Here is a 27,889-nt window from a genome sequence, read left to right on the forward strand (position 1 = left end):
TCCTGCTTTATCGACAGATGTTAAAAAGTGATGGAACATTTGAGAGCTTGTATGCCTATAGCCTAGCCAAAAACACTGACCATACCACGCAGTTTAAGTAAAAAACGAATTCATTTTATTCCACTCTTTTCATTGCTATAATCTGTCAGATGTCTATTAAATAACAGTTGACCTCAAGGCGATTATGCATCTTCTTGAATTGCTTCATATTTTAGTCGGCAGAGGCTTGTAATGGTGCGTACTGCGTAGCATGATAAGGTGCAAGGAGCAGAAAAAGTTGACATGGGTGCTAATTTTCAGTTGAAAAAGTAGTAGAATATGTTCTAATACTATGGGACTCATTAAAACGCCCTCGGCTGATAAAAGGTGTCAGGGGGTGTGTTTGTTTCCAGCTCGAAAACAAACAACACAACTTTACATTGTATTGCACGCACAGCAAGACCGTGCAATGCATAAATTGGTGCCTGGAATAAAGTAGCAATGTAATCAAAATCAACATTAAAATGACCAACGTGGTACAAATACAAAGAAAATAAATCTCCACGGGCGCAGCCATTTTGTTGCCAGCGTCACCACTGCTCTCGGTCTTCTCTCAGAAATCCGAGAGATGAAGACAAAAAGGGGGCGTGCCTCCGAGAAACGCCGCAAGAAAGCTGGGAAAAGGAATTGGGAAGAAAGGAACTTTGGCTTTGACTCCCTGAAGTCAAGATTGAATCGCAACATTAGGGAGAAAGGGATTGTTGCCCGGGATTGTCTCCCGCCTGAGCCCCGCTTGCGGGCGGCGACGGCGGTGCCCCGTGGCGGCGGTGGAGCCCCGCGGCCCCACGCCGGCGGTGCCCCTCGGCAGAAAATCCCGGGCAACTATTTCTCCTCCATATCGCTGTTCAATCTGGACTTCAGTTCGAGTCAAACCAAAGTTCCTTTCCCCCAATTCCTTCTCAACCATGGCCGAGATAACCTCCACTACGAGTCTCGTTGTGTCAGTACCGGGAATCCGCAAATGGCAACATTCCCTTCCTCCTCCTCCTCCTCCATGTCGCCGCTCAGTCTGTGCTTCAGATTGACGTGGAAGTGGAAGAACCAGAGACGTCGGAGAACCCGACGCAGTCATTTGAGATTCATAATATCATCCGGAGGTGCGCACAGCTCTTGGCCGTGATAATATATATTATATTATATAGATATATCCATATATTATATTATTTAGATATAGAGCTCCCGGACACCGCCGGAGCACCAGGAGTGTTCTAGAATATTTCCAGAACACGGCCAAAAGCTGTGTGCCCCTCCGGATGATATTATGAATCCGAGCCATTGTGATACATCCACTGTAAACACGAGCGCATGGTACCGTGGCCGCAAGCTGCTCAGGGCCACACCCCCACCATCCACCTTGACCCGCCTCTAAAAAACGGCACGTTTGTGGAAAGCTCATTGTGGGACTGGCACGTAGTGGCTGTCATTCTGCACCAAGGCTGGATTTCTTGAACGTCTTCAAATACTGTATTAGGGCCCCACTTACACCTACAGTATATATAAAAGCATCCATAAAGTAGCATGCCATTAATGGGACCATTAAATCGTCAAAACATGTTGATTAGGGTGGTAATTGTTGGGATATAAACATTTTAATTAGTGTATAGTTCAAAGAAAACAGTATAGTTGCGTTTATACTGTTATGATGCATCCTTCCTTATTGTCTTTCTGTGTGGCTAGGCTAGGGTGGCTAGTACAGTCGAATCAGGGGCCTAAAACGTACTAGATTAGATTCCCCAGGGGAATCCCAAAAAAGTGTCCCCAAAGTGTCCTATCTCTAACTCCTCCTTTATGACGTGTACCTAAAACTGTCAGTCTCTTTGGCCTAATGACTTAATGATTCAACCACTCAACCATTAAACTTTCTCTCATAGCCAATCTTGCGGTGAAGGAAAAATGCACCATCGCCAAGGACGCTGTGTGTCGGTGTAAACAGGGCTACTTCTGCCTCAGCGACCCCTGCATCAGCTGTAACCCCTGTAAAAAGTGTGTGTTCTCACTTTTCATTTAGACAAAATCAATAAGAACTTAACAATCCTAGTGATTTAATGAACGACCAGCGTTTTTTTCTTTCTCATTCATTTGTCTCTAAATGAATTGTCACTGGGTTTGAACCAAAAAGTGTGTTTGTTTTTGTGTGCGGGATTCACTCTTTTCCTCTTATGTTTTGGGTCAAGGTGCGAGGAAGCTGATGTCGAGCAACCCTGTACGGGAACCAAGGATACGGTCTGCAAAGAGAAGAGCAAAGGTTCGGGATAAATATATTTCGGAGCATTCTGTGAGTTTATTTCTCCAAAAAATAACCAGAAGTATTCTTCTCTCTGTTACAGTCCCTGAAGCAATCATATCTGTCGCTGTCATAGCCGTGCTAGTGATTGCAGTGATAGCAGCTGCGATAGGTGTATGTGTGAAGAGGAAAAGGTTTTGCTTCAGTGAGTATTCTTTTTTACCAGAGCCACATTGAAACATTCTGTTAGTCAGTTATTCTGCTTAAAGGGGCAGTGTGTATAATTTAGTGGCATCTAGCGGCACTGGCTGCAGAATTTGAAAATAATGTTTGTATGTTTGTTTTAATTAGTATGTAAACTCATGCAAATAAGAATTGTTGCCATTTTGCACTGCTATATTTCTACAGTAGCCCAGAATGGTTACATGGCTCTAGAGAGAACATGTTTTGAATTAAACAACTTTCAATTGAAGTGTGCGTGTATCCAAACACTATGGCTTTGTTCACACTGCAAGCCTCAGTGCTCCATCCGGATATAATAATAATATATATGTGGCCAATATCAAGCCCTTTCACGCATGGTTCCAGGTAAATCTTGGGTTATCCTTGCAGGCACCACTAGTGATTTAGTGATTTTCACTCAAAGGAGCTCCCTTATTTTGGAACCTGACCAGTTTCCAGGAAAAAAAGGAGCTTGTTTGCAAACAAAGTATAAATACAAATAAGCTTTATTAATATCGTCATCGGATCACCTGCAAAGCGTTGGCGTGTTAAGAACACAGTCGAGGATTCAAATATGTCTTTAGCTGAGTCATGTGATTGGTTTGTTTGCTCCACGTGAAAGCATCTCACGACAGAGGGACGTGACCCTTTACGTGCCTAAAAGTTTCAGAAGACATACAATTTCCATAGTATGAGAGTAGCCTAAAAATAAGGTGGTTTCAAAATTGTGCAAACTTTACGTGGACATCAAATTATTGATGGTCCACGATGTAAATAACCACTGTGGATGCAATAAGAGGACTGTGTGTTGAGAAGCATAAATAGGCAGAGGTTACCTCTGTCATTTCCTAAAACATGTACTGTGAAGAAGGTGGACATGAGGAAGAACCCTGGTGGGATATTGGATTATTTATCGGCAGGCTAGAGCCGTCAAAAAATAGAATTTAGGGCAATTAAAACGAATGTCGCCTTTTCACAAAACTGAAATTGCGGCATGTGTACAAGCCCATTTTATCTATTGACGTGTGAACAAATTGCAACAAATAATCACGTTTGATGTAAACAACTAAATATACCACTTACTAATAAATCAAGAACCTCCTTGATAGATGCTGTGGTTGACGATGACATCATTTTGAAAGGACCTACTGGCACCTTGCACAATACAGGCCAATGTAGTCCATGGAAAGGGAGAGGGGTCAGTGGGTGGCAATCTGCAGCCTCACCCCTAGATGCTACAAAATTTTACACAGTGGACCTTTAAATATAATTACTTAATGGTTTATATGTTCTGTGTTAATCAGACAATTTAACTAAATGAAATGTATGGAATCCGATTCCTAGTCTCAATAGTCACAAAAACACATAACAAGAATAACCAAAATTTGTTTTATGATTTAAAGGTGTGTTTTTCTTATGATGATTAACCAACAAACAAGGTGGACTTCAATGTTGATGCTTTAAGATCTAATAAGGATCTATAATCTAACTTTAATTTCATTTGATTATAGAAACTTCCAATGTAGGATCTGAGGAGAATGATGGAAATTCTATCCAAGTAAGTTGATTGTAAATTACTCTACTTAGTATGTTTCCTTAGTCCGGACATAACCTTTTTAACACTTACTACTAACCATTTTCTCTAATTGTAAACCCTGTCTTGTCACTTTTTGATCATTAGCATACATAGTTGGCGGTTTTTGTACAAGGAGATGCAGGTTTGTTAGACTTACTCAGGGCGTGTTTGCTGTGTGTTTCCTGAGTGAAGTAAAGTCGGTTTTTAGACATGCGCCCTATGAATGCAGCAATGTCAATCTTTCTTTTTTTTTATAAATGTTTACCATTTTATAGTTACATATGTTTGAATATTTAAAATTACATTTAGCAGCTGGTTTTATCCAGGAGAACGTCTGTGTTATGTCTATTGTATAGTGCATTTATTTCATGTCTTTCCCTGGCTGTATTTTGTTGTTCATGATTTTACTTTATAAACTCTATTTGATTGTGTTTCTATTTTTTCGCTATCCTCTATTCTACTATTATTTTTAACAGAGTCATTTTTCCTCCTAAATCTGAATAACTCCTTAACTTAACTTAATGTTTTCATAGAATAATTCACTGGCACTACTTAGGGATGAATACCTTGATGAAGGTAAGGCAAAGCTACCTGATCCTACTTCTGTCAAAAATGTAAATAATAAAGTAGACATGCTAATGCTACATGATAATCTTCCTGATCATCATGACAGACAGGAACTTCTCCAAGTTTATCCCAAGCATCGCCAAGCTGGTTGGATGGCTTGATATGAAGAACATTGCCATGGCGGACGGCTTCAAGAAAACCTCCCTAGACAACATCCAGCTAAACAACCCCGCGGACGCCGAGGAACAGACCATTTCGCTTCTGACAGAGTGGGAGCAAAAGCATGGCAGGGAGGCCGCCAGGATGCTGATGAAAGGGCTGTTGAAGAATGGCAAACATGCCAAAAAGCAGGAATTGCAGGCCATCATTTGGAGTGACAGAAGCAAGTGACACTTTCCTTCTTGTCACCCAGAACTATCCAAGATGCTAGGCATTTTTACACTGCAAAGCAAGTACCGTTGTTGCATGGCAGATGTTACAATTTCACTGTCTTGCCTGTGTAGAACAGAGAGGGTGTATTCCTCCTTCGTCAAGGAGCAGGCTATCTTGGTTCGTTGGAGTAGGCCGGACTACGCACGGAGACCTCTTTAAAAAATGTGCGCTGCATACTCAGAGTTGTATTTAATTTTATTCAAGCCACTCTCATTGAATAATCAGTAGGGTACATCTGTGTAGGCTACAAACCTGATTCATTATTTACAAATGCAAAAAAAACTAATCATTTTCTTTATTTGCTAACCACTTGTTTTTTATCCTGACGAAAGCCTCGTTAGGAAAATTCCTCTGCTTTTTCATCTACTCATGTTGCTACGTCGTCAACACCTCTACCCAAGTCCTGCCCCTGGCACCGCGATGCTGTCTAATTAAAATGAAAATAGAACCCCAAATATCTGTTGGGTTTGAGATGGGATGTTGGGGTGAGAAATCTAGTCCTGCCCCTGGTACCGCGATGCTGTCTAATTAAGGTCAAAATAGAACCCCAAATATCTGTTGGGTTTGAGATGGGACATTGGGGTGCGAAATCTCGACGCTATACCTCGTTCAGTTTAAACGCGCAGACTATGCCGTGAAAAAATAAGACGGGCATATTTGGCGCTTTTTGACGTAGGAAGATTACATCCCCTAGAGATGTATTTGTTGCTAGACACAAACCATCGCAATTATCGATCAAATTTATTTTGCTTAAATTATGCAGACATATTGCCTGTATTTTATTTTAATTTTTTAATATAAAGGCTATAAATGTCCTATGGCTTACGTGCGCCACACAAGCAAGCGCTTTGGGTGGGCACAGGGATTTGGGGCACTTGCACGCACCCGTATCTCCATCCTCAGGACCCATGGGGAAATTCACGTGTTATCACGTGTGTTAAGCTGGAAAATAGCTTTATCGTGCTTTCTTATGATGAATAAAGTTGACATGACACTGTGTTATCTTTGGGCAGTGTATTATTTTCTACCACGCTCATCATTCATAAATGAGCATTATGTGTTCACCCTCTTTTTCAGATTGATTCACCCAGTCCTGCCAAGTTTTCAGAAAACGTAGGAGTTTGCGCTGCACATTGGTTTGGGGCACGTTCTGGGTCGCCACCACGCGCTGAAAGCAGGACTGGCTACTAACAGCCTACCCATTTCCCAAATTTCATAACATCTAATCCTAACCCAAACCATTCAAACATTATAGGTGCCACTGATCACTATCAACCACCGACCGGGTATGGGGCTTTTTTTTTTAACTCGGATGATTCCAACAAAGCTCGTTTAGTAGACACAATTCATGAATGTACCTTATTCATCAAACACATCCAAAGGAAATGCAGTCAAACCTGTTCCAATCATTCACTTATTCAGTCTTACCAAGCACCAGACAGTACAGGGACTATAGGCTATTCCCGAGGGCCGCCGAGGCAATTACCCCTCATGTGTGAACACTTCAGTAGGGATTTTTATGTGTCGATTAAATCTGCATTTGTGCAATTAAATGTACTTGAGTGGAATGAACAATAAGAGGTGGTTATTCAAGCTTTTCGGTCCATGTTTCATTATGATCACTGTTCAACTTAAACAGACTACCAGAACAAAGATAGCCTAATTACATCTGAAGTAACTGTTTGCAACACTTCTCATCCTGTATTTCATTTGAATTAAACTTTACTAATACAATTGAAAGAGTAAGGCAACATACTTTTATTCTCTCGGAGCAGATACAGTGAGAACACATGAATAAACAAATAAACACCGTTTATTTGTTACAAATTACACAGGGTATATGTATCATCAGGACTGACGTCACTAAAAAATCTCGGTTGGCAGCCCTGCTGTTTTATCCTATTCAGGGTTCTCTGCACTCTGACACCTATATATCTCTCTGTGCACTGGCACAAATATATATATATATATAGAGAGAGAGAGAGAGAGAGAGAGAGAGAGAGAGAGAGAGAGAGAGAGAGAGAGAGAGAGAGAGAGAGAGAGAGAGAGAGAGAGAGAGAGAGAGAGACACACACACACACACACACACACACACACACACAGACACAGACACACACGACATAGCTTTAATATATATTCATGTTACCGGTGCCTTTTACACAGGAAGTGGTGAGTAGGCTGTTCCCTTTCGAGGGTGGAGACAGCAATGCCAGGAAATGGTATGTCTAGTTCCCGTTTCTCGCTGAACCGCATCACTAAAAACAGTCAAAGGTAAGCTACGAGCCCCAGGCAAGGTGTGTGACTGTGTTTCAGGACCTGCCGCCAAGGTACATGGGTGAGACGCCGCTCATTAGTAAGACACCTTCATGTTGTTCAAGTTAGATGTTGCTACGTCTCACGTATTGGCGCATGAAATAAGAGCGTCCGTCGTTGTAGAAAGTCCCTTGAGTTCCTTTCTTTAGTAAAAATGCTACAATTATTTTGGTAGACGGCATGTTTTCATTCCCATGATCATGGCTGTGCGTCGCTCTTTTCTTGTAACGGAAATAACGGCCACCCCAGAAAACTTGTGTTTCACGTTTTTTTTCTGAAGTGCCTTTCCGTTTGTCTGGTTTTCTGTTGAATTTGTGTTTCTGGTGGTTTAATATTTGCTACTTTCTTTCTGGGAATGTGGTTGATAGGAAATTGCGATGCTCATCAGGCAAATAAAGTTCAACATATTTGAATAGATATACTTCTAATCAAAACAAACTTTACACTTCTGCATGTAAAACCCTATACGTTCAATGTACAAGGCTCTATTAACAGACATGATTTCGTATTTTATTAAAAAGGCAGTATTGATATTGATTTAAACTTGCATTATCCATTTCTAAATCTCGTCCTCTCAATGCTGTCTCTTGAAGTTTGTGTATATTGTTCTAATGAGCTGTATCATGTGTGTCTCTTTTAAAAGGAAACATACAAGGGCAATGCTGTGCTTGGCTGTGACGTGATTCCTTAAAAGGTCTGAAATAAAGTGAGACAAGTCTCCTCCAGATGTCTAGCGCCATCGCGCGGGTATGTCTGGTGGTGGCGGCAGCCATCTTGAACCACCCGCTGTTCTTTTCTCAAGAGAACGCCACCCTGCCAGAGCAGGACGAGGAGCTGCTAACCCGCATGCGCCTGCACGAGGAACAGATGCGCACTCATGAGGAGCGACTGGTTCGGGAACAGTCCATGCTGGAGGAGGAAGAGCGGTCCAGGCTGGAGTCACAACCACAACAATCAGAGGGGAGTTCTGACGAAACGTACGTCTGGTGCTTCTGGAGTGCCGTCTCCCTGGTCGTTTTCCTCGCCGTCGAAGTCAGCCGGGTGGATCTCGCCAACGTGGACACATGGCCCATCGAAGACGAGGAAATGTATCCAGGGAATGGATCTATTGAGTCCAGAACGCTCGCAATCGACAAGGGCCTGTTGAGACAGTTTTGTGACCGATGCCTCCACACGTTATCCCATGAGAACTGGAGGGTCCAGGAGTTTATGGAGGGTTTGGCAGACAACCTGCTTGAGTCCATGAGGAACGTATGCAACACGGAGACACACATGGAGTTGGGGGACTTCCTGGGAGTCGGCAGCATGTTCGAGTCCTGGAAGGTGCACAAGCCTCTAACGTGCGACCTTATCGTGCCGTTCACCCTGCCGGCGCCATACTCCTTCCAGTACCACCTCTGGTGCAGCCCGGCTAGCCGCGTGCCCCCTGACCTGCAGGGCTTTGCTGCCATCGAGGTCAACAATAAGAATCTGGGCGCCGGTTGTGTGTGTGAGTCTGTGGTCGTCGGGGAGGACGTGCTCTGTCTCCTACACAGCAAGACCGCCAGGTTAGAAGAAGTCGACCGCAGCGAAGACGGCCTGCTGTGCTCCAGGGACACCTCCGCCTTGTCCAAAGACCAGGTCATGAGGTGGTTCCAGTTCTCCGTGAGTAAAGCGTGGGGACGCATCGCTCGCAAGTACGACTTTGAGCTGGCCTTCCACCAGCTGGACACCGCTGGCGCCCTGAAGGTCAGATTCCGCTCAGGGAAGGTCATCGTGCTGAACCTCATCCCCGCAGTCCAATTGGACAACACTGAGGCCTACTTCGTCTCGCACTTCCCTTCCGACACCAGCTCCATGCCTGACACCTACTGGCCCCTGTCGCTGGCCGTCTACGAAAGGAACTTGCTCAAACATTTCACGAGAATCCTACCGCAAAACCCCTGTCATTTACACTGCCTGCAGATTCTCAGTTTCCTCCATAAGAAGCAGACGGGACTGACCGGGGAGAGCGCTCTGACAGACTACCATCTCAAGACAGTCGTGTTGCACCTCTTGGTGCTGAGAAGACAGCCGTCGAGTTGGGGTGGCGGGTTCCTCGACCAGCGGCTCAGGGATGCCCTGGCCTTCCTTCAGAGGAGTCTGACTGAGAAGAGGCTCCACCACGTCCTGATTGGCAACAGGCATCTGCCGGGGGAACTCGGAGTGCCAGAGGTGTTCAGAACTGCAGAGCCGGTCAATCTGTTTCGTGTCTTTGTGCTTCAGAAGGCGCTGTACATGGACACGGTCAGGCATTTGGAAGAAATGCTGCGAAACGCACCGGCGTTGTTACAGGAATACACCCCACTTGTTGAATGGAGTGGTTCATCCAAGTAGATAATTGGTTTCACTGTTCCTGTTTATATCAAAGCCAAATTTCTTTGGAGTTGTAGTTACATACCGTGTTAAGCTGAGCTTTGACTTCATCAACAGTTTATCTGTAATTTCAGTATTTACGTTTTAAAGAAACGTTACAATGGTCATTTGTCTTAAAACTATATTCTTATATCACACTGAGACATGGCGGAACTGTGAAAGAGTGCCACCAGAAACTATTTGTTGGTTTATTTTTGGTACTGAGAAAATCCTATCCTTTTTTACGTTTAAATAATCTTAATTAATGGAGAACGTCTATAAACATTCCTGTTAATAGACAACCTAAAAGTGGTACTAAAGAAAATAATAAAAATAACTTTTCACCTGAACAACATTACAGTTTCAGAATTATCTGAGAATAGACAGGAAAAAATCTCAAAGTCCTGTAAGGAGCAAACAACCATATGTTTTGGAGAGAAATCAATGTTTGTCAAATAAAGAGGAAATGCATTTATACCATACCTTCTAAACCTGAATTTTTCTTTGTATAAGAGTATTGCTGTTTGTATTAGAGTTTATAATGTTTACAATTATACACAATAACATTGCAGAATATAGTTAGGCCTAACTATAGATTTTCTTTAACATTTTAAGCAATATTTTATTAAATACCTTTTATATTTGAGGGTCTATTACTCTATGTTGTATATTTTAAACTACATCCTATAATTCCCTGGTTGGTGCATTATATGTAACCTTGCATGGTAACCTACTTTAAATCAATTTTTCTTGACCCTTACATTTTTTTTACTTCTAAGGCAATTTTTCCATGGCAATAAAGCTGTTGAATTTAAGGTGACAGCCTGAGTTATCAGAAGATAAAGTTTTTAGACCTATTGTGGAAAGGTTATCGAAACATTGTTAGGCTATTTAGCTGGGGACCATTAGTACAACGCCCGCGTCGCTTGTTGTCTTGTAACCGAGAGGTTGTTAGTTCGACCCCCAGGTCCTCCTAGCTGAGTGCTGATGTGTCCTTGAGCAAGACACTTAACCCTAACTGCTCCTGACGAGCTGGCTGTCGCATTGCATGGTTGACTCTGCCGTCGGTGTGTCAATGTGTGTATTAACCGATGTAAGTCGCTTTGGAATGCCAAACTGCTAAATGCAGTAAATAAATCTAGAATCAATCCGCCCAATTCAACTAAATCTACTCAAAATGTTTAGAATAGATAGTTTTTTCTACCATACAATATACTTTAATAACTGAAATGAATTTTAATAGAGCAAGACCCCATCTATGCGCTCATAAAACATTTGTTTTTAGTCTTTTTTTAATGTCTATACAGTAAAGTTTTGGTTAATGTCTTGGAAAAGCTATTAATATTAATTCAAGGTTGTCAATAAAAAAAAGAAAAATGCCTGCAACAAACATTACCCTGATATTGTTATTTGCATTGTAGTCATAACAGGAAACGCAATGCACTGACTGCGCATGCTCAGCTCAATGACCAGCACCACAACAGAATCTGTGAGTCGCAACGGTATTACACAAGAGTTACTGGTAAGTTACTCTTTCCCCGTCCTCTATTATGGTGTTTCACCAAACCATGTTTGAATAATATGTATTTACGGGTAGTCTAAATAACAAGTCGCCACAATTTGCAAGTCATCAACTTGTTTTTGTAGATCTTTAAAAAGTTGTGCTAGCTCAGTTAGCTTCACAGCTGTCTGAACTGTGTTGCCAACCTCAACCCGAAAAATCCCTCAACCTGTCAAAAGCTACCTCGTATATTCTATGATATTGCTAAATATGTGCATATTTTTGCAGATAAGCAACTCGAGGTTTATAGTTTATTCGAAACGTAGCCCTGTAACTGAGTGAAATGTCTGGATTTAATATTATCTCCTTAGCTTATGGGTTAAATCTGCAAGCGCTGCCTTTCTATTACGTCCTGTTCTGTTCTTGCCACTGTTCACGTTATTGATGACACCTAGTGTTCTAGTCTGTTGAGTTAACGTTATTAACTCAACAGAAACCTAGTGATGTTTTCTTTTCGGTCAACGTTATAAATGAAAGCTAGCGATCTTTTCTGTTCAGTGAACGTTATTGTTGATACCCAGTGATCTGATCTGCGTTTACTCCGTGATGCAGGGCATGTCGATTGCTTTGAAGTTAATACTGTGTTTTGATTTGATTGCAAGTTGTTGAAACCCAGACCTCAATGTGCAGAGTTAAACTTTGACATCATAAGCTATTTGGGTAATTCCTAAATTTTTCAGGAATCAATCCGAGATGACGACTTCGTGGAGTGACCGATTACAGAACTACGCCGACCTGCCAGCAAACATGGATGGTATGGCGATGAAGAAATACCGTCGTGAAGCCCACCACAGGTAAAAGAGAAGAAAGAGAGACATCTTGAAAAAGAAGTTATTCGCCATGCAACATATAGTCCATTAGATGTTGCAGATGCAAGGCACTTGAATTTCTGTTTGCCATAGACTTTCTGCAGTATTCTTATTCATTCAATAGGAAAGCCTGTATATACAGGCCCTGTACTGGTGTTGTCTTTATTGTATTCTTTAATCTGCTATGACCAGAACTATCCTTGTTAGACGCTCGATAGAGCACATACACAAAGACAGATCAGGTGCAAGTACAGACAAGAGCAGTGGTAACTTTGTTATCATGGCACATTTATTCTCTATTGCAAAGCTTTCCAAGGGATCTGGCCCCAATCCACCCTGCAATGAGGTACGCTGTCCTGTTGCCGGGTAATTTATCCTGACTTAATGCTTAATCCTTTCCTTATTTGTTGTTGTTGGATCAATGTCCATGAAGCAAATTGATCCTCCATCATGTCATGGACCATTAACGCTGAATGATACGTCAGCGTTTAATAGCTGCTGTAGGTACACCGTGGGTCTCGGCGTCACCTGCATGTGCCGTAGGTTACGTGCACCGCTGTGAAAATGTAACTATATCTACAGGCTACGGAATGCCCTCTTCGTCTTCCCTGTTAGGTCTTCTGGTTTTTTTTGTCGACGACAGGGAAAACAACAAGGAGCAAATTGATAAGAAAGACGAGTTGAGTATGTTCACTAATTTGTTCATTGAAACGACACATCATCTTCCCGCTCTAAAGGTGTCTCCCGATGTCATTGAACTTTGGCGATAATTTTTAAGCGGGAGAACCATAACTGCGAGCGCTGGCTTAGACACCCCCTGCGTACCTCTGGCGGCTATTCGACACAGAAGTATAATTCAGCCTTTACCCATACTGACACCAGGCCAACAACCCCCACCACCATCGTCACCACCGTGAAATCAAAACCACAGCCGGTGATCAGGGCAAGTGTCTGTGGACGCGATGTGCTCTCGTCTCATTCCCTTGTGATCCTGCCATCTTGTTTTTCATCCCTCCATCTCCATAACCCTTCAGTCGGTTCAGGGTCACCTGCCCGTCCACCAATGTCATCTGAATATAAGCTTCAGGCTCCCACACACGGCACAGCAGAGAACATGAACACTGCATACTGTGGTAGGAGAACCAGGCCCCAGCTATGATGATCTGTTTGGGGCTCTCAGGCGGAAGACACCAGTGTGTAGTTCCTCTAAGTCCTTTAGGTGGCTTGCTGTTGGTGGTGGCAGAAGGACCCAGTTAGGGGGAAGAAATGGGATTTCATTCACGTAACTCAAAGCCAATCGATTTTCTTTTTTCCAGTTAGGATCTCAGGGAGTAGTTCTTCATAATTGTTTTTTGGAAAGTCTTGGTTGATAATTACATTTAATAAAAAGTTATTACAGATGTAATATCTTGGGCAAAGCTGTCCGAATCTGTCAATCATATACAGTGGGGCAAAAAAGTATTTAGTCAGCCACCAATTGTGCAAGTTCTCCCACTTAAAAAGACGAGAGAGGCCTGTCATTTTCATCATAGGTAAACCTCAGCTATGAGAGACAAAATGAAAAAAAAAAATCCAGAAAATCACATTGTCTGATTTTTTAAGAATTTATTTGCAAATTATGGTGGAAAATAAGTATTTGGTCACCTACAAACAAGCAAGATTTCTGGCTGTCACAGACCTGTAACTTCTTCTTTAAGAGGCTCCTCTGTCCTCCACTCGTTACCTGTATTAATGGCACATGTTTGAACTCCTTATCAGTATAAAAGACACCTGTCCACAACCTCAAACAGTCAAACTCCAAACTCCACTATGGCCAAGACCAAAGAGCTGTCAAAGGACACCAGAAACACAATTGTAGACCTGCACCAGGCTGGGAAGTCTGAATCTGCAATAGATAAGCAGCTTGGTGTGAAGAAATCAACTGTGGGAGCAATTATTAGGAAATGGAATACATACAAGACCACTGATAATCTCCCTCGATCTGGGGCTCCACGCAAGATCTCACCCTGTGGGGTCAAAATGATCACAAGAACGGTGAACAAAAATCCCAGAACCACACGGGGGGACCTAGTGAATGACCTCCAGAGAGCTGGGACCAAAGTAACAAAGGCTACCATCACTAACACACTACGCCGCCAGGGACTCAAATCCTGCAGTGCCAGACGTGTCCCCCTGCTAAAGCCAGTGCATGTCCGGGCCCGTTTGAAGTTTGCTAGAGAGCATTTGGATGATCCAGAACAGGATTGGGAGAATGTCATATGGTCAGATGAAACCAAAATATAACTTTTTGGTAAAAACTCAACTCGTCGTGTTTGGAGGAGAAAGAATGCTGAGTTGCATCCAAAGAACACCATACCTACAGTGAAGCATGGGGGTGGAAACATCATGCTTTGGGGCTGTTTTTCTGCCAAGGGACCAGGACGTCTGATCCGTGTGACGGAAAGAATGAATGGGGCCATGTATCGTGAGATTTTGAGTGAAAACCTCCTTCCATCAGCAAGGGCACTGAAGATAAAACGTGGCTGGGTCTTTCAGCATGACAATGACCCCAAACACACCGCCCGGGCAACGAAGGAGTGGCTTCGTAAGAAGCATTTCAAGGTCCTGGAGTGGCCTAGCCAGTCTCCAGATCTCAACCCCATAGAAAATCTTTGGAGGGAGTTGAAAGTCTGTGTTGCCCAGCGAAGGGAAAAAAAAACATCACTGCTCTAGGGCATGTAACAAAGTATTGAGATGACCTTTTGTTATTGACCAAATACTTATTTTCCACCATAATTTGCAAATAAATTCTTTAAAAATCAGACAATGTGATTTTCTTGATTTTTTTTTTTTAATTTTGTCTCTCATAGCTGAGGTATACCTATGATGAAAATTACAGGCCTCTCTCATCTTTTTAAGTGGGAGAACTTGCACAATTGGTGGCTGACTAAATACTTTTTTGCCCCAGTGTATATATTTTGGGTATTGTAGGATGTCCATGTTCTTTGTCAGTTGTAGTGTGATACGTCTACCTATTCAGCCCCTATTGCCTTCATAACCATCCCTGGAAGCAAGGATCCCTCTTCTTTGTTTTTTCCCTCTGGTCCTTGGGGAGTTCTCCCTTGCCCTTTAGAGGGCTTAGGCTTGGGAGATTGGAGTCATATAATGAGGTCCTAGGAAGCTCTTTGAGACCATGACTGGGATTAAAGGCTACATGATTAAACCTGACTTGATTTGGGAGATGAGATGTTAGTAGCAATTTGCAGAAAATGAAAATGGGAAATCTTGAAATCAAGAGTATATCTTGATTCTGATAGTTGTGTGTCTGACATGTTTGCCACTAAGCAGTTGAACAAATGAGGGGAAGCAATATAGTCCACCGGTTAGGGCGTTTGACTCCCAGCTGAGATGTTCTGAGTTTGATCTCCAATTTCCCAGGTGATGTGTAAGCTTCCCAGAGTAATAAGCCATAACCCCTACCTGGTCCTTAATGAGCTGTACCTGGATAAAGTGGACAATAATTTGGATGATAAGGTCTGATAGTAAATAGGTGCAGATCCTTGCTGCCTATATTCTACAATCCTTTATGTTTTTTCCATTGCAGTAGCATAACTGCAATGCATGCATCGTCCGTATTTGAATGTTAGCAGTGTGTGGACATTATGCAGTAGGGAAGCAGTAGCACTGTTTTATAGAAAGAATTGCTTGATTTGAAACTGTGATGTTGACACAGAGTTCCTGCTGTCCTGAGGTGATCAAGTAAATGGTGAGGATTTGTTGGTGTGGCAAGGAAGTCTTTTGTTCAGATGCTCTGATTGGTCTATGCATGCATGTTGCGGGTGTGGGTTTAATTTACATTCCCTTAAAAAAATGCATTAACCTGCAGCAATCCTAGCCTTTCCCCAAAGCATTCTTTTTCTTTCCTTCTTTTTTTTTTACTGAATTCAGTAGACTGATGTGAAAACAACATTAAGCATTCTAGCAACGGCAAGAATAACTGTTTTACAGATGTCAGGAGAGGATATGCAATATTATGGGTGGGTTTATTGGCTTGGGAGTCATGTTGTTCCTGTTCACCTGTTTCGTAAGCGATGACCTCCACTGTTGCAATGGCTTACCATTGCTTTGCTCAGTGTAATCCATCCATCCATTACGAAGCTTGCTCTATATGTTTCGCATCACTTAAGACAGAAGCAAGCAGAAAACAAACTCTTCTTAAAATGTCTGTTTACTCATGATTTAAGAGATAAAACAAAGGCATGAATTCAACATGGACCATCAGACAACAGCCAACCCAATAATATCATTGCACTCTTCCAGAACTCTGTAGGGCTGCTGCTGCTGCTGCTGCTGCTGTTGTTGTTGTTTTTGTTGTTTGGTGTGGGAATGTATCTGGATGTCTTGTGGTATTTGGTGTAGGAATGTATCCTGAATGTCTGGAGGTGTTTGGTGCTGTAGACGATGAATGTAACCCAGTGGTGTTTTTAGGTGTCAGCTGACTGTGTGCCAATGTTCCTCTATGCAGGGTGTTTGTAAACAGAAGCCTGGCCATGGAGAAGATCAAGTGTTTTGGCTTTGACATGGATTACACACTAGCAGGTACGTGCAGACCAGCGGTGGGAAAACTACCACACATAGCCAATTCTCCGGATTTTCATTTCATGTATTTATTTAAAGGACAGTGCACATTAATCTACATTTCTGCAAATGTGCCAGTGTTAGCCAGCAGGCTAATTTTCAACTGTAGTCCTTTGGCAAGATATTAAGCTAGGCACAGGATGGCTGAAAAGTAAAACATAACATTCACAGATAACCCTCACAGTATTGCTTTCGGGAATATACTGGGCTACAAACTCCTACAGGTTGTAGTACAATAATTAAGAAAGAATAGTACTCTATATGCATGAAGCATTCTCAAATATTCTCCAATTGATGTATCTGAGCTATTTCATACGTGACCGCTGACACAATACCCGGTATGGAGCAACAAATCGTGCCCACATGCCAACCACAGTGTCCAATTCTCCTGCTGTACCTCCCACAGAACTCTTGTCAGGGACAATTGTCATCATAAGCTTTCCCCAGATCCACACATCCACACTGGCTGAGCCAGACCACCTACTTTATTGTCCTACCAGAACATAAAGAGCAGGTCCCAACCTCTGGGCCTGAGAAAACCCTGTCAGCCTGCTCCTCTTCAGCTCCCTGGCTTCATGCTTTCTCTTGGGGATTGCCCTAGGAAGAGTGACCTTTCCCCCTCGTCGTTGGACCCAATAACCTATTACCCATTACCTTTAATGTGTGACAAGTGAGTCAACAGCTGAGCATTAAGGGAGACGGCATGCAGGCCTGGCTTCAGGTCCAACATACCTGTCATATTGATGATATCGCGGCAAAGTCCTTTTCGCACTCACAGTCAAGCCCTGTTGGCGAAGGCTGGGGGGCTTTTCTAAGCCCTTCAGACCCAACCTAGCTTACCCCTGCCCTGCCTGGTATTTCCTAGAACTGCTCTTCACAGAGGAGTTCACATTGCGTTGGTTTATTTGCCTCCCCTTTTTTTTTAGAAATGTGTCATCACCTAAAATAGGGAAAACTTCCTTTATTTCCCTACGAAACCCCTTTTATCATCCGAATCAGAATGAGTTGTGTTGCCAGGCATGCTATCACATACAAGGAGTCTGTTACAGTGCATTTGGGATACTAAGAGACACTTGACAGGATATTAAAAAAATAAGGATATGAAAAATAACCAAATAAAAAATAAATAATCAACTTAAAATATTTAGTTTAAAATATTAAATATCTGGGCTTGCAATTGGCATAGTGGTTGACTACCGGGGTCGATTTAGATTGGTAGGCATTAACGTCGAATCAGAAGGCACATATATCCCTAAAAAGGCTAGACAAAGGCCCATCCTAAAGCGCTGTGTGTCTTTGTGTGTTATAGTGTACAAATCTCCAGAGTATGAGTCGCTGGGCTTTGAGCTGACTGTTGCCCGGCTGGTCTCCATCGGTTACCCCCAGGAGCTGTCGAGCTTCGTGTACGACCCCACCTTCCCGACCAGGTCGGTGGGCCAAGCCTCCCGCAGCACTGCTCCTGCTGTTCTCTAAACACATGTTTGAATAATATAGAGTTTCCTCTCCTACTTGTGCTCTCTCTTTCTGTCTCGCCCCCTATCCCTCTCTCTTTGTTTGTATCTCTCCATTTCTTTCCCTTTCTGTCTCTCTCGGTTTATCTTTCTCCATTTATTTCTCTCTATGTCTCTCTCTCCTTCTTGTCTCACCCTCTCCATCCCCCTTGATTTTATATCTTTCACCATTTACAAAGTGTCTTAAGAGTCAATTGTCCTACAAGTGGAATACCTTATGGATATAAAAATATGATATAAAAGGAAACGATGAAACACACTTTGAAAAGCCAAGCTAAAGGCCATGGTTAACATTTGAGTTAACATTTAATTCACTCAAAGACCCGGAGGGTTATGTTTCACCACTTGGGCCATGGTTTAACTCTCTTTCTTTCTCCCTCTACTCTCAATGTCTCTCTCTCAGAGGTCTGGTGTTTGACACGACCTATGGAAACCTACTGAAGGTGGATACCTATGGCAACATCCTTGTGTGTGCGCACGGCTTTAACTTCATGCGTGGGTGAGTCGCGCACATGCACGTATCCATTCACCCGACCCCTCTTCTGAAGGTGGCGGCTCCATGTGGTTTAAACGCACCTCAGACTCTGCAGAAGTTGTCAATACGTGGTTAAAAATAAAAAAAATCCATAATAAAATCAACGTTTTATGGATTATGACTTTCAGTGGTAGTTAAGGTGTCACCCATTCATATTCATGTACTCATCCCCAGGCCAGACATCAGGGAGATGTATCCTAACAAGTTCATCCAGCGTGGAGACATGGACCGCTTCTACATCCTCAACACACTCTTCAACCTCCCTGGTACGAATGACTGAATGTGAACGAAAGAAGATATTGGGTGTATATATATATATATATATATATATATGTCAATTAAAATGATTTATGTGTCATCTTCAGAGACCTACCTCTTCGCTTGTCTTGTGGATTTCTTCTCCAACTGTTCCAGATACAAAAGGTAAGCCTCCCCTAAGCCTAACCGACGGTTACCCTTACTAACGCTAACCCTAACTTAATCTCAACCATACTTATGGCACGTTTCCACCGGAGGGTGCGGGTCGGTTCAGTCCGCAAAGATGCGGCACGGGTCGCGTTTTCACCGCGAAAAGTGGGCGTCATCCGGACTGAGCCGTACTCGCCTCGCAGCACTCCTCCGTTGGGGTACCGAGACGCCTGAAAGGGGGCCGGCAAGTTGGAGCTACACACGCTGTCCGTTGTTAGGTCGACAGAATCGCACTTCTGTGCGGCAGGGGGATAACACCAAACAGACACATTATTACCCGCAAGGTCTTTCTGGACAACGGCGAAAGCTTAGTTTATTGAAGAAAATGTCGCGCAAAAGTTGGCCGTCCTTCGTTACGTCCTACATTCCTGCTCTTTGTTCATTGTGTCGCGTTCTTATTTTACTTTGGATTTATTAACAGGCTACACTGTGTCAGGCTGCTATGAGATCACGATGCTAGCGTAGCTGTCGCGGCTATCGCCATCCGGCTTAAACCTCGCCCTACGATAGGGGTACTGACGGCGGTGGAAACGCGAGCCGTACCGGAGCTGCGCCGAACCGCACCTTCACTACTCCACCAAGCCGCACCGAGCCGACTCTAACCTACCCTCACCCTTACCAACCCTCACTTAAAATACCTTAATTAACCAACCCTGCCTTGTGCCGTTACACCGTCTTCTTACTGATTTGGATGTCTTTCTCCCTCATGGTTTGTAGTTGTGAGAAAGGCTTCAAAGATGGAGATCTGTTCATGTCCTACAAGAGCATGTTCCAGGATGTCCGCGACACCGTGGACTGGGTCCATATCAAGGTTTGGTTCTTCCTCCAGTTAAAACCCTGTGTCATGGAAGGATCAAGTGTTCTCCTTCTCTTCATGACCCGTATTTATTTTCACTCTAGGGCTCTCTCAAAGAGAAGACAGTTGAAAACCTTGAGAAGTACGTTGTCAGAGATGTAAGTCACCAAGCTCCTCTTACTAACCGATATACGTACCTTCTGATGGTAGCATGTAGCTTCTGACTGCAGCATGGTTTCCAGCTGTAGTGCGTAGCTGCTAACTCAAGCTCCTGACTGCAGCACCAGGCCTTTAACTCTGCATTCCTCTCTCCCACCAGGCCAAGCTGCCCCTGCTCCTGAGTCGGATGAACGAGGTGGCCAAGGTGTTCCTAGCCACCAACAGCGATTACAAGTACACACAGGTGAGCTCAACGAGAAAACCACCTCTGACGTCAACCGTACAGCGAGAGAAACACCAGTGAATTGATGGGAAACAAATAAATACAAATAAAACGCTATGCATTAGTTATAATGAGGAGTAGACCTGTCGTTGTTGATGTTTGATTCAGAAGATATCACTTGTGAGCCTGTGAATGGGTTAATTTCAACATATTTTCCTTTTTCCCCCCTCTTTCTAACAGAAAATCATGACCTACCTTTTCGATTTCCCTCACGGCCCCAAGGTAATGCAGATGGTTTTAATATTAATCTGTGATTTGTTTTTGTTCACAACTACTAGCGCGTGGAGGTGGAGCCTTTAATTGCAAACTACCTTTGAGTGGCCACCAAGGTCAGAAAAACGCAATGTGCAATATATTGTTGTCATTATTATTATTATAACCGAAATAATGACATTGGTGTGTGTGTGTGGTGTGCACGTGTGTGTGTGTGTGTGTGTATGTGTGCGCATGCACGTGTCTGTATGTTTGTGTGTCTGTATATTTGCATGCATGTTTGTGTGTTTCTGTGTTGGCACCCATGGGTTTCTGTGTGTCTGTGTGTGTGTGTGTTTGCTAGTCTGGGAAGCCCCACAGGCCGTGGCAGTCGTACTTTGACCTGATCCTGGTGGACGCCCGCAAGCCTCTTTTCTTCGGCGAGGGCACGGTTCTCCGCCAGGTGGACACGGTGAGCAGAGGCTTTGATGGAAGGGTTTGCAAGAGCAGGACATGCAAAATGCCTGCTTCCAGTTACCCCGGTCACCCTGTGTCTTCGTACTTTGTTGTAGGGCTGTGCAATGGATCCCATTTTGAACACAATTTTGATTCTAGCATAAAACGATCAGAAAACTAATATAATCTAGTTTAAACGTTTAGTTTAAGAAATGTCAGAACAGCTATATACATATTTGTACATTATTTTAGATGTGAAGATTTTCTATTTGAACATTTTGTGTGTTTTTTTAAGGGGGATATTTCTAAGTTCTCAGTTACAAAGTGTCTTTTTGGAGAGAAATGCTGATCATGTACTCACGTACTACACTAATGCATCATGTACTCAAACTCAAAAATAATCGTTTGAATAATCGTGACTTCAATATTGACTGTGATCATTAATCGTGATCATGATTCTTTCCATAATTGAGCAGCCCAACTCTGTTGTTGTGGTTTGTAACAGGTCACGGGTCGCCTGAAGATCGGCACGTACACTGGACCCCTGCACCACGGCATTGTGTACTCTGGAGGTAGTCAATACACACACACACACACACACACACACACACACACACACACACACACACACACACACACACACACACACACACACACACAGGTCCTTTCTAACTCTCTGGTCTCGTGTAGCTAAACTGGTGGCGCTGACTCTTACACTGCCAGCTTTATGGGTTTGGGCCATCATGCTGAAGATGTATGCACCCCCAGTGTTCGTGTCCCAGCATTCTCCCAAGGAGTTTTGTACATGCTGGCACCAGGATTTAAGGGTTTAGCCCTGTTATAACAACTAGTTGATTCAAAATACAGATTTTCGTGGCAGCCCTTCGTGGCTCTGAAATGCTGCATAGTGACACAGGAAAGGACACATGGTGGTGCAGCGCCACCTGAACATCATACAAGGAGAGCCCTGGAAGGCCTCTGGTGGACCTCAACACCACTCCTCGTCCTTACCTAGCCTACCAGACGTCCCTATTCGCCCCCTCCATATCATATCCACCAGACACATATCCATGCTGTTTAAATTGCCTCAAAGTGCTGGACTAACACCCTTGCGGAGTCCGTTGAGGGATGAGAATGTGACCACTGACACTCTCTCCGTGGGGGCGATTGGTTTTGAGGTCACGATGGCGGTTAAAAATATAGCGGTTACTAATATGCCAGCTGTTAAACATAGGGTGGGTGTTATCTGACTCATAAGTGCGGTGATGGTGTCGACAGCGCTTGCATATCAGTGACGGAACCCTCCTCTATATGTAGCCAGTGTTTCCCGGGACTATACTGGCGAACGGACCAAGTAGGAACGCCAAAGTGGATTCAAGACTGCCCACATCGATTAGAACAGGGTGACAAAGATGTACTGGAGGTCTTAAGTTACACACAGTTTCATCTGTAGTTAGCTAGTGAGCTTGACTTCCTGTGTGTGACTGGTCGGACATCACGCACCACCTGCACCATGACAAAAACGCACCTCATCAAAGTTATAAATTGTTATAACTTCGAAAAAAAACTTGAGCTGAAACTTTTAAAGTTTCAGCTCAAGTTTCACCAAAGTTACACCTTCAGCAATTTTATAAAAATTGAAAAGCACAGATAAAAAAATGTCTCCTGAAATATCAGTATGTTCAAGCATAGAGTGAAACTCACTCTCAATGATATTCCCAATATACACAGCTGGCGTGCTATCACTGATATACTCAACATACACAGAGCTAGCTTGCTATCACTGCCACTACTCTTACTGGTCAACATATGCCCTCTGCCTGCCGCCTTAGGGTCGTCCGACATTGTGTGTGACCTGCTGGGCGCTAAGGGGAAAGACATTGTGTACATCGGGGACCACATCTTTGGAGACATCTTGAAGTCCAAGAAGAGGCAGGGCTGGAGGACCTTCCTGGTCATCCCGGAGCTCGCTCAGGAGCTCCACGTGTGGACCGACAAGAGTGGTGAGGGCTCTCACGTTCAATGCCTCCACATACTGCATGTGTACATGTAGGACCTAGACAAAGCAGTGGTGAGGGCTCAGACCATCAATACCTCCACATGCTGTATGTGTACATGTAGGACCTAGACAAAGCGGTGAGCGATATACTTCGATATACGATATACTTCGATATACTGTAGACATAGACCTAGACATTTGAATAGACCGTGCATAGATCTTCATAAGGATACATAGACAGATAAACACACACAGAAATAATCACCAACATAGATCTATGGATATAGAAAAACCTTCTTTGACATAGACACACAGTAAGGTTTGTTGTGTGAGGTGCAACTGGTGACGGCCCGTGGAGTTTTGCATAGTTCTCCTGAATCTCTTCGTCTGTTAAGCCCTGCATGTGCGGAAGGCTTTTGGGAGCCTATTGAAGCCATGGAATGTTTTTGTGTCTTTGTTTCAGCCATATTTGAGGAACTTCAGTCCCTGGATTGCTTCCTGGCAGAACTCTACAAGTGGGTAACCTCGGTTAATTGTTATTATAGCCATGGTTAAAACAACCATGTTTATGACCACTTTGTATCCAACATATTGGATAAGAAGTTAAAGCGATTCACCTTCTGTCGCTGGCTGCTGAACGGCCCTTTTCTAACATAAGAAACTTAACATTATATACGTGTTGTGAAAAATCAACTCTGTATCGGTGGAAAAATCCTGTAAAAAAGTTTACCATTGACACCATTGGTCTTATTTGGAAAAAAACAAATTCCAGACCAATGGGTTCAATGAACCCATTCATTCATAGGCCGGCAGGATAGGCTGACACTCGGGCGTGTGTTTGTGCTCCTGTAGGAACCTGGACAGCAGTAGCAACGAGAGGCCCGACATCAGCACTCTCCAGAGGAGGATCAAGGTAGCTCCTCATCTCCCCAATTTTGAAGCATTTTGTAATTCTCAGCGTGAAAAATACGAGGTCTGGCATGTGAACTGGTGACCTGGTTCATATGCGTGATTCTAACGGTCAAGGCGTGACACTTTGCAGCTCTGCAGATAAACCTTTGTCGACATTAAGGTAGCATTGCCAACATTTCGTTAATGTATGTCTAATATTGTTAAATTGTGAGCATTTCCCCTGGTGTAACCACTTGAACTGCCTGTTGATAACAATAGGGTTTTGCTACTACATCAATGGTTATCTTCAATCGCTCGAAAAAAATCAGTAAGTCAGATTGCACTATAACCTTAAGGCAAGGCAAGACAACTGTATTTATATAGCACTTTTCATACACAAGGCAGACTAGAAGTGCTTCACATATAAACATTGTCATACATTAAAATTAAATAAAATGAACTAATAAAAAAGCAAAGATGCATAAAATGAGTAAAATAGATAGAATAGATAGGCAAAGTTAAAAAAGCATTTTAGAAAGTGCAATGTGTTTAAGATCAGATCAACATTCTCTCTGGTACTCCAACCCGACCTAAAGGTACTTGGTCCTTTCTCTGGGCCTTTCTCTGGGACTCCACCCCGGATTCTAGGACTCCAACCCAGACAGAACTCTGGTCTCAAACCCTTATCCTTTCTCAGATAATTTATCTCTCTGGTAAAAATAAAAAATAAAAGTTAAGTTAGAAAAGCCTTTTTTTTTTTTTTAGAAAGTGCAATGTATTTAGGATTTAGCAGAAACATAAAAGTCTTCAGTCTTGTTTTAAAAACTCAACCCTTCATAAGTTTGGAAGGGTTGATTTGATATTGGTCTGTAGTTGTTAATAATAGAGGCATCTAGGCTCCGGTTTTTTAAAAGGGGTTTAATAACTGCAGTTTTCAAGGCTTTTGGGAAATTGCCTGATTGGAGAGAGTTGTTAACTATTTGTAATATGTCTATTGCTTAACCTGGCTGATCTAAACCCCAGCAAGTCCGATCACTTCGAAAACCGCGGCCAATTCAATCTCTCTCTATTGTTTATGTCTCTTTCTCTTTATGTACATGTTTCTCTCTATACATATATATAATATGCATGTGTCTCTCCCTCTCTCTCTACCAGAAAATCACCCATGACATGGACATGTGTTACGGCATGATGGGCAGTCTGTTCCGCAGCGGCTCTCGGCAGACTCTGTTTGCCTCCCAGGTGATGCGCTACGCTGACCTGTACGCCTCGTCCTTCATCAACCTGCTCTACTACCCCTTCAGCTACCTGTTCAGGGCCGCGCACGTTCTGGTGGGTCATCTGGTTGAATGTGTTTATAACATTAGTGAGGACGTGATTGTTGCTTACTTAGGGATGGGGGGGGGGGTGTAATAGGGAGAGTCACCTTGTTAAACAAATGGGAAAATACGGCAGTGTGAATTAAGGTGAAGACGAAATAGTGGATGTTTCTGTTCGCTTATTTATACTTATTTATGGCGAACATCAGTTCGACAGAGACCTGAAGAGCTCTTGTTATATTGAGGTTTGCTCCGCAAAGCAACTTCTAGTATATTTCGTTATTTTGTATATTTTTATCCCTCAATGATCCCAAAAATATTCACACATCATATCACATCATATCATATAATTCCACAAGTACAACCGTTGCCTCTCTAACCCTGGCTCTGTCTCCCCCAGATGCCCCACGAGTCAACGGTGGAGCACGCCCACGTGGGCCTCAACGACACCGAGTCCCCGCTGGCCACGCGCAACCGCCACGAGGCCGACATGAGGCTGCTGGAGGGCAAGAGGCAGCTGCTGACACGCTCGCTCAGCGAGGTGCAGCCGCCCCACCTCTTCCCCCAGACCCCCGAGGAGATCACCCACTGCCACGACGAGGACGACGACGAAGAGGAGGAGGAGGAGGAAGAGGAGGAGGAGTAGGCTGAAAGGGCGGTGGAATTCAAGTGGTGCATGTTACGGGAGGAGAAAATATGTTGAAGAGGAGGGACAGGAGGAAGAGGAGGAGTTGTTTCGGTCGAGAGAGTCCAGTACATTGGGAGTATTATATGAGGGGAGAGAGGAAGAGGAGGAAGAATAGCCTGTTGCATGAAGAGAGGACATGCTTTTTGAGAAAGTATGGTAGAGATTGAGTTCATTCTGTGGGAGCCAATCGTCAAACTGTTGGTCTACAAGAGTTATATTTTCTGTGTTTTACCCACTGGGTATTTTGGTTTTATTCATGTGTATATTTCTGGAGAGAAATCATCCTTCCATTGGCCTCTGCTCCTCTTGTTGTCGATGCATACAACAGGAAGTAGGCATTGGGCCACTTCCTCTTCCCCTCTTCATTGAAACACGGTGAGCTGAAATACTTGCAAAGAATGACGACCCTCGAGCAAGAGCTTGAGAGCCCTTCTATGGATAGTCATGGTGTATTTAATGAACAGTACACTTAGACATGAGCTCGGTGGGCAACGTCTAGAACGGTTGTATTGCGTCCATAAGAGTATTTTGTTATTATTTTTGTACAACCTTTGAGGTATTTTTGTAAAAAATAAGGTGTTTTATCAGTAGCCCCAGTCACTCACTCTGCCGTCCTGCATCCTGGCCCCCACTCAATCTACTCCCCTTTTGCAGTGTTGGACCACGTTACCCAGAATGCTGTACACCATGTTACCCAGAAAGTTGTAGCTCTCGATAGTTGGTTGTAGTTGCTAGCTGTCATCACCTTGCTTTTTCTGATTGGATGTTGAGCAATATCCCCCAATATTGCAACATTTTATTTTTATATAAGAAATGGCCTAATGCCTTATTCTGGTCAACTGGTACGGTTATTTAGGGGGGATGACTGTAAAGATTATTGTTACTGGTATATTTTCAAAGGTTTTTGCTTTTGTTTATTATTTCATATTTTAACATTTGATCTGGTGAAGTGTTTGTGCGCATGGCTGCTATTGTTTGTTTGCAGTGTGATTTCTAAATCAAACTGAAACTGAATCTATTATACTGTAAGCGATGGCCGTTCATGTTTTGAGATGGTGTACAATGTTACAACGGTTACTGTAACCAACATGCTAACCCAACCTCATCAATATTTGCAGAATTATTTTCATGATTTACTGGAGCCTGCATTGTACTTTTGAATGCTTTGTGACACTGGCACTATTAACTCCTAGAGTATAAATGGATATTACAATGTACACATATACATAGTATATAGTCCATACGGTCTACTCTGCTTGTGTAACTAGATGGGAAGGATTATTTTGTCAAACCTCAGATGCTGAACGTGACCGATGACTGGGTCATATGTTTCTGTATTTTTTCTTTGTGTGCAATAATGGCTGCTCCAGGGGTTACTCAAGGTTCTCTCGTGCTTGATGTGTACAACTGGATTCAGCAACAACTGTTTCAGTAAAACGGTTTTGCAAGAGAAATGTAAATCAAACCTGCTTTGTTTTTTTTCCCAAGCAAGTAATAATATATTTTAAAATGTTTTTATCTTATTCCAGCAACGCAGATATTGTGCATGCATTTTTCTGTGATGTAGGTCAGATGATTGTCTTGCATTTGACTTAACAGGCATATGTTAATTGGAGAGATTATTTTGCAAAAAAAGGTTTGTGTCAGTAATTGTTTTTGCATGTCCCGGTTTTCACAATGGTTGTGAGCATAATTGCTTGCATTTGTATGCTCAGCTGTAACTTTTTGAATAAAATAACAATCCAAACCGGTGGCACAGTCTGATATTTGAAAGCAAAATGCAGGAATTACACTTAGCTTTGACTATACCGTTCACTGTGAGCATAGTTAAATGATGTGATAGTTAAATCCCGGCTAAG

At 43.0% G+C, this 27,889-nt stretch overlaps 3 protein-coding genes across 7 annotated transcripts in view; all 3 read left to right on the forward strand.

Moving 5' to 3' along the window:
• fas (Fas cell surface death receptor) overlaps nucleotides 1-6,059 on the forward strand; it is a 7,116-nt gene extending 1,057 nt beyond the window's left edge. The window contains exons 4-9 of the mRNA XM_079758746.1: nucleotides 1,911-2,022; nucleotides 2,214-2,284; nucleotides 2,367-2,468; nucleotides 3,997-4,043; nucleotides 4,595-4,637; nucleotides 4,735-6,059. Coding sequence (XP_079614872.1) covers nucleotides 1,911-2,022; nucleotides 2,214-2,284; nucleotides 2,367-2,468; nucleotides 3,997-4,043; nucleotides 4,595-4,637; nucleotides 4,735-5,018 — 659 coding nt within the window. The 3' untranslated portion in view covers nucleotides 5,019-6,059. The remainder of the gene's footprint in view (nucleotides 1-1,910; nucleotides 2,023-2,213; nucleotides 2,285-2,366; nucleotides 2,469-3,996; nucleotides 4,044-4,594; nucleotides 4,638-4,734) is intronic.
• A 1,202-nt stretch (nucleotides 6,060-7,261) lies between these two features.
• On the forward strand, nucleotides 7,262-10,210 carry itprip (inositol 1,4,5-trisphosphate receptor interacting protein). Of its 4 annotated transcripts, none has more exons than XM_079730727.1 (2): nucleotides 7,262-7,331; nucleotides 8,017-10,210. In XM_079730727.1, exon 2 carries the CDS (start codon nucleotides 8,100-8,102, stop codon nucleotides 9,726-9,728), a length of 1,629 nt encoding a protein of 542 aa, XP_079586853.1. In that variant the 5' UTR covers nucleotides 7,262-7,331; nucleotides 8,017-8,099; the 3' UTR covers nucleotides 9,729-10,210. The 4 variants fall into 4 exon arrangements, with proteins under 4 accessions (XP_079586853.1, XP_079586850.1, XP_079586851.1 ...); XM_079730724.1 differs by having other exon boundaries at nucleotides 7,301-7,387; XM_079730725.1 differs by having other exon boundaries at nucleotides 7,327-7,413.
• A 988-nt stretch (nucleotides 10,211-11,198) lies between these two features.
• Nucleotides 11,199-27,884, forward strand: nt5c2a (5'-nucleotidase, cytosolic IIa). 2 transcript variants are annotated; one of them, XM_079729192.1, is made up of 19 exons: nucleotides 11,199-11,268; nucleotides 11,988-12,101; nucleotides 12,424-12,462; nucleotides 16,621-16,694; nucleotides 18,043-18,160; nucleotides 18,648-18,743; nucleotides 18,954-19,045; nucleotides 19,145-19,202; nucleotides 19,965-20,058; nucleotides 20,148-20,201; nucleotides 20,363-20,446; nucleotides 20,666-20,707; nucleotides 21,042-21,149; nucleotides 21,639-21,705; nucleotides 22,966-23,136; nucleotides 23,596-23,647; nucleotides 23,985-24,045; nucleotides 25,179-25,355; nucleotides 25,743-27,884. In XM_079729192.1, exons 2-19 carry the CDS (start codon nucleotides 12,001-12,003, stop codon nucleotides 25,986-25,988), a joined length of 1,734 nt encoding a protein of 577 aa, XP_079585318.1. In that variant the 5' UTR covers nucleotides 11,199-11,268; nucleotides 11,988-12,000; the 3' UTR covers nucleotides 25,989-27,884. The 2 variants fall into 2 exon arrangements, with proteins under 2 accessions (XP_079585318.1, XP_079585317.1); XM_079729191.1 differs by lacking the exon at nucleotides 12,424-12,462 and having other exon boundaries at nucleotides 25,743-27,883.
• The last annotated feature ends 5 nt before the right edge of the window (nucleotides 27,885-27,889 follow it).

The sequence above is a fragment of the Pollachius pollachius genome (genome assembly GCF_949987615.1).
Source record: "Pollachius pollachius genome assembly, chromosome: 2".
Classification (NCBI taxonomy): domain Eukaryota; kingdom Metazoa; phylum Chordata; class Actinopteri; order Gadiformes; family Gadidae; genus Pollachius; species Pollachius pollachius.

What these genes read in the sequence shown, in the direction of transcription:
- itprip (XM_079730727.1), top strand. Translation starts at nt 8,100, where the DNA reads ATGTCTAGCGCCATCGCGCGGGTATGTCTGGTGGTGGCGGCAGCCATC.
- nt5c2a (XM_079729192.1), top strand. Translation starts at nt 12,001, where the DNA reads ATGACGACTTCGTGGAGTGACCGATTACAGAACTACGCCGACCTGCCA. An exon ending in CACACTCTTCAACCTCCCTG is followed by an intron (nt 19,046 to 19,144) that starts GTACGAATGACT and finishes TGTCATCTTCAG; the next exon opens with AGACCTACCTCTTCGCTTGT. An exon ending in ATTTCCCTCACGGCCCCAAG is followed by an intron (nt 20,708 to 21,041) that starts GTAATGCAGATG and finishes TGTGTTTGCTAG; the next exon opens with TCTGGGAAGCCCCACAGGCC.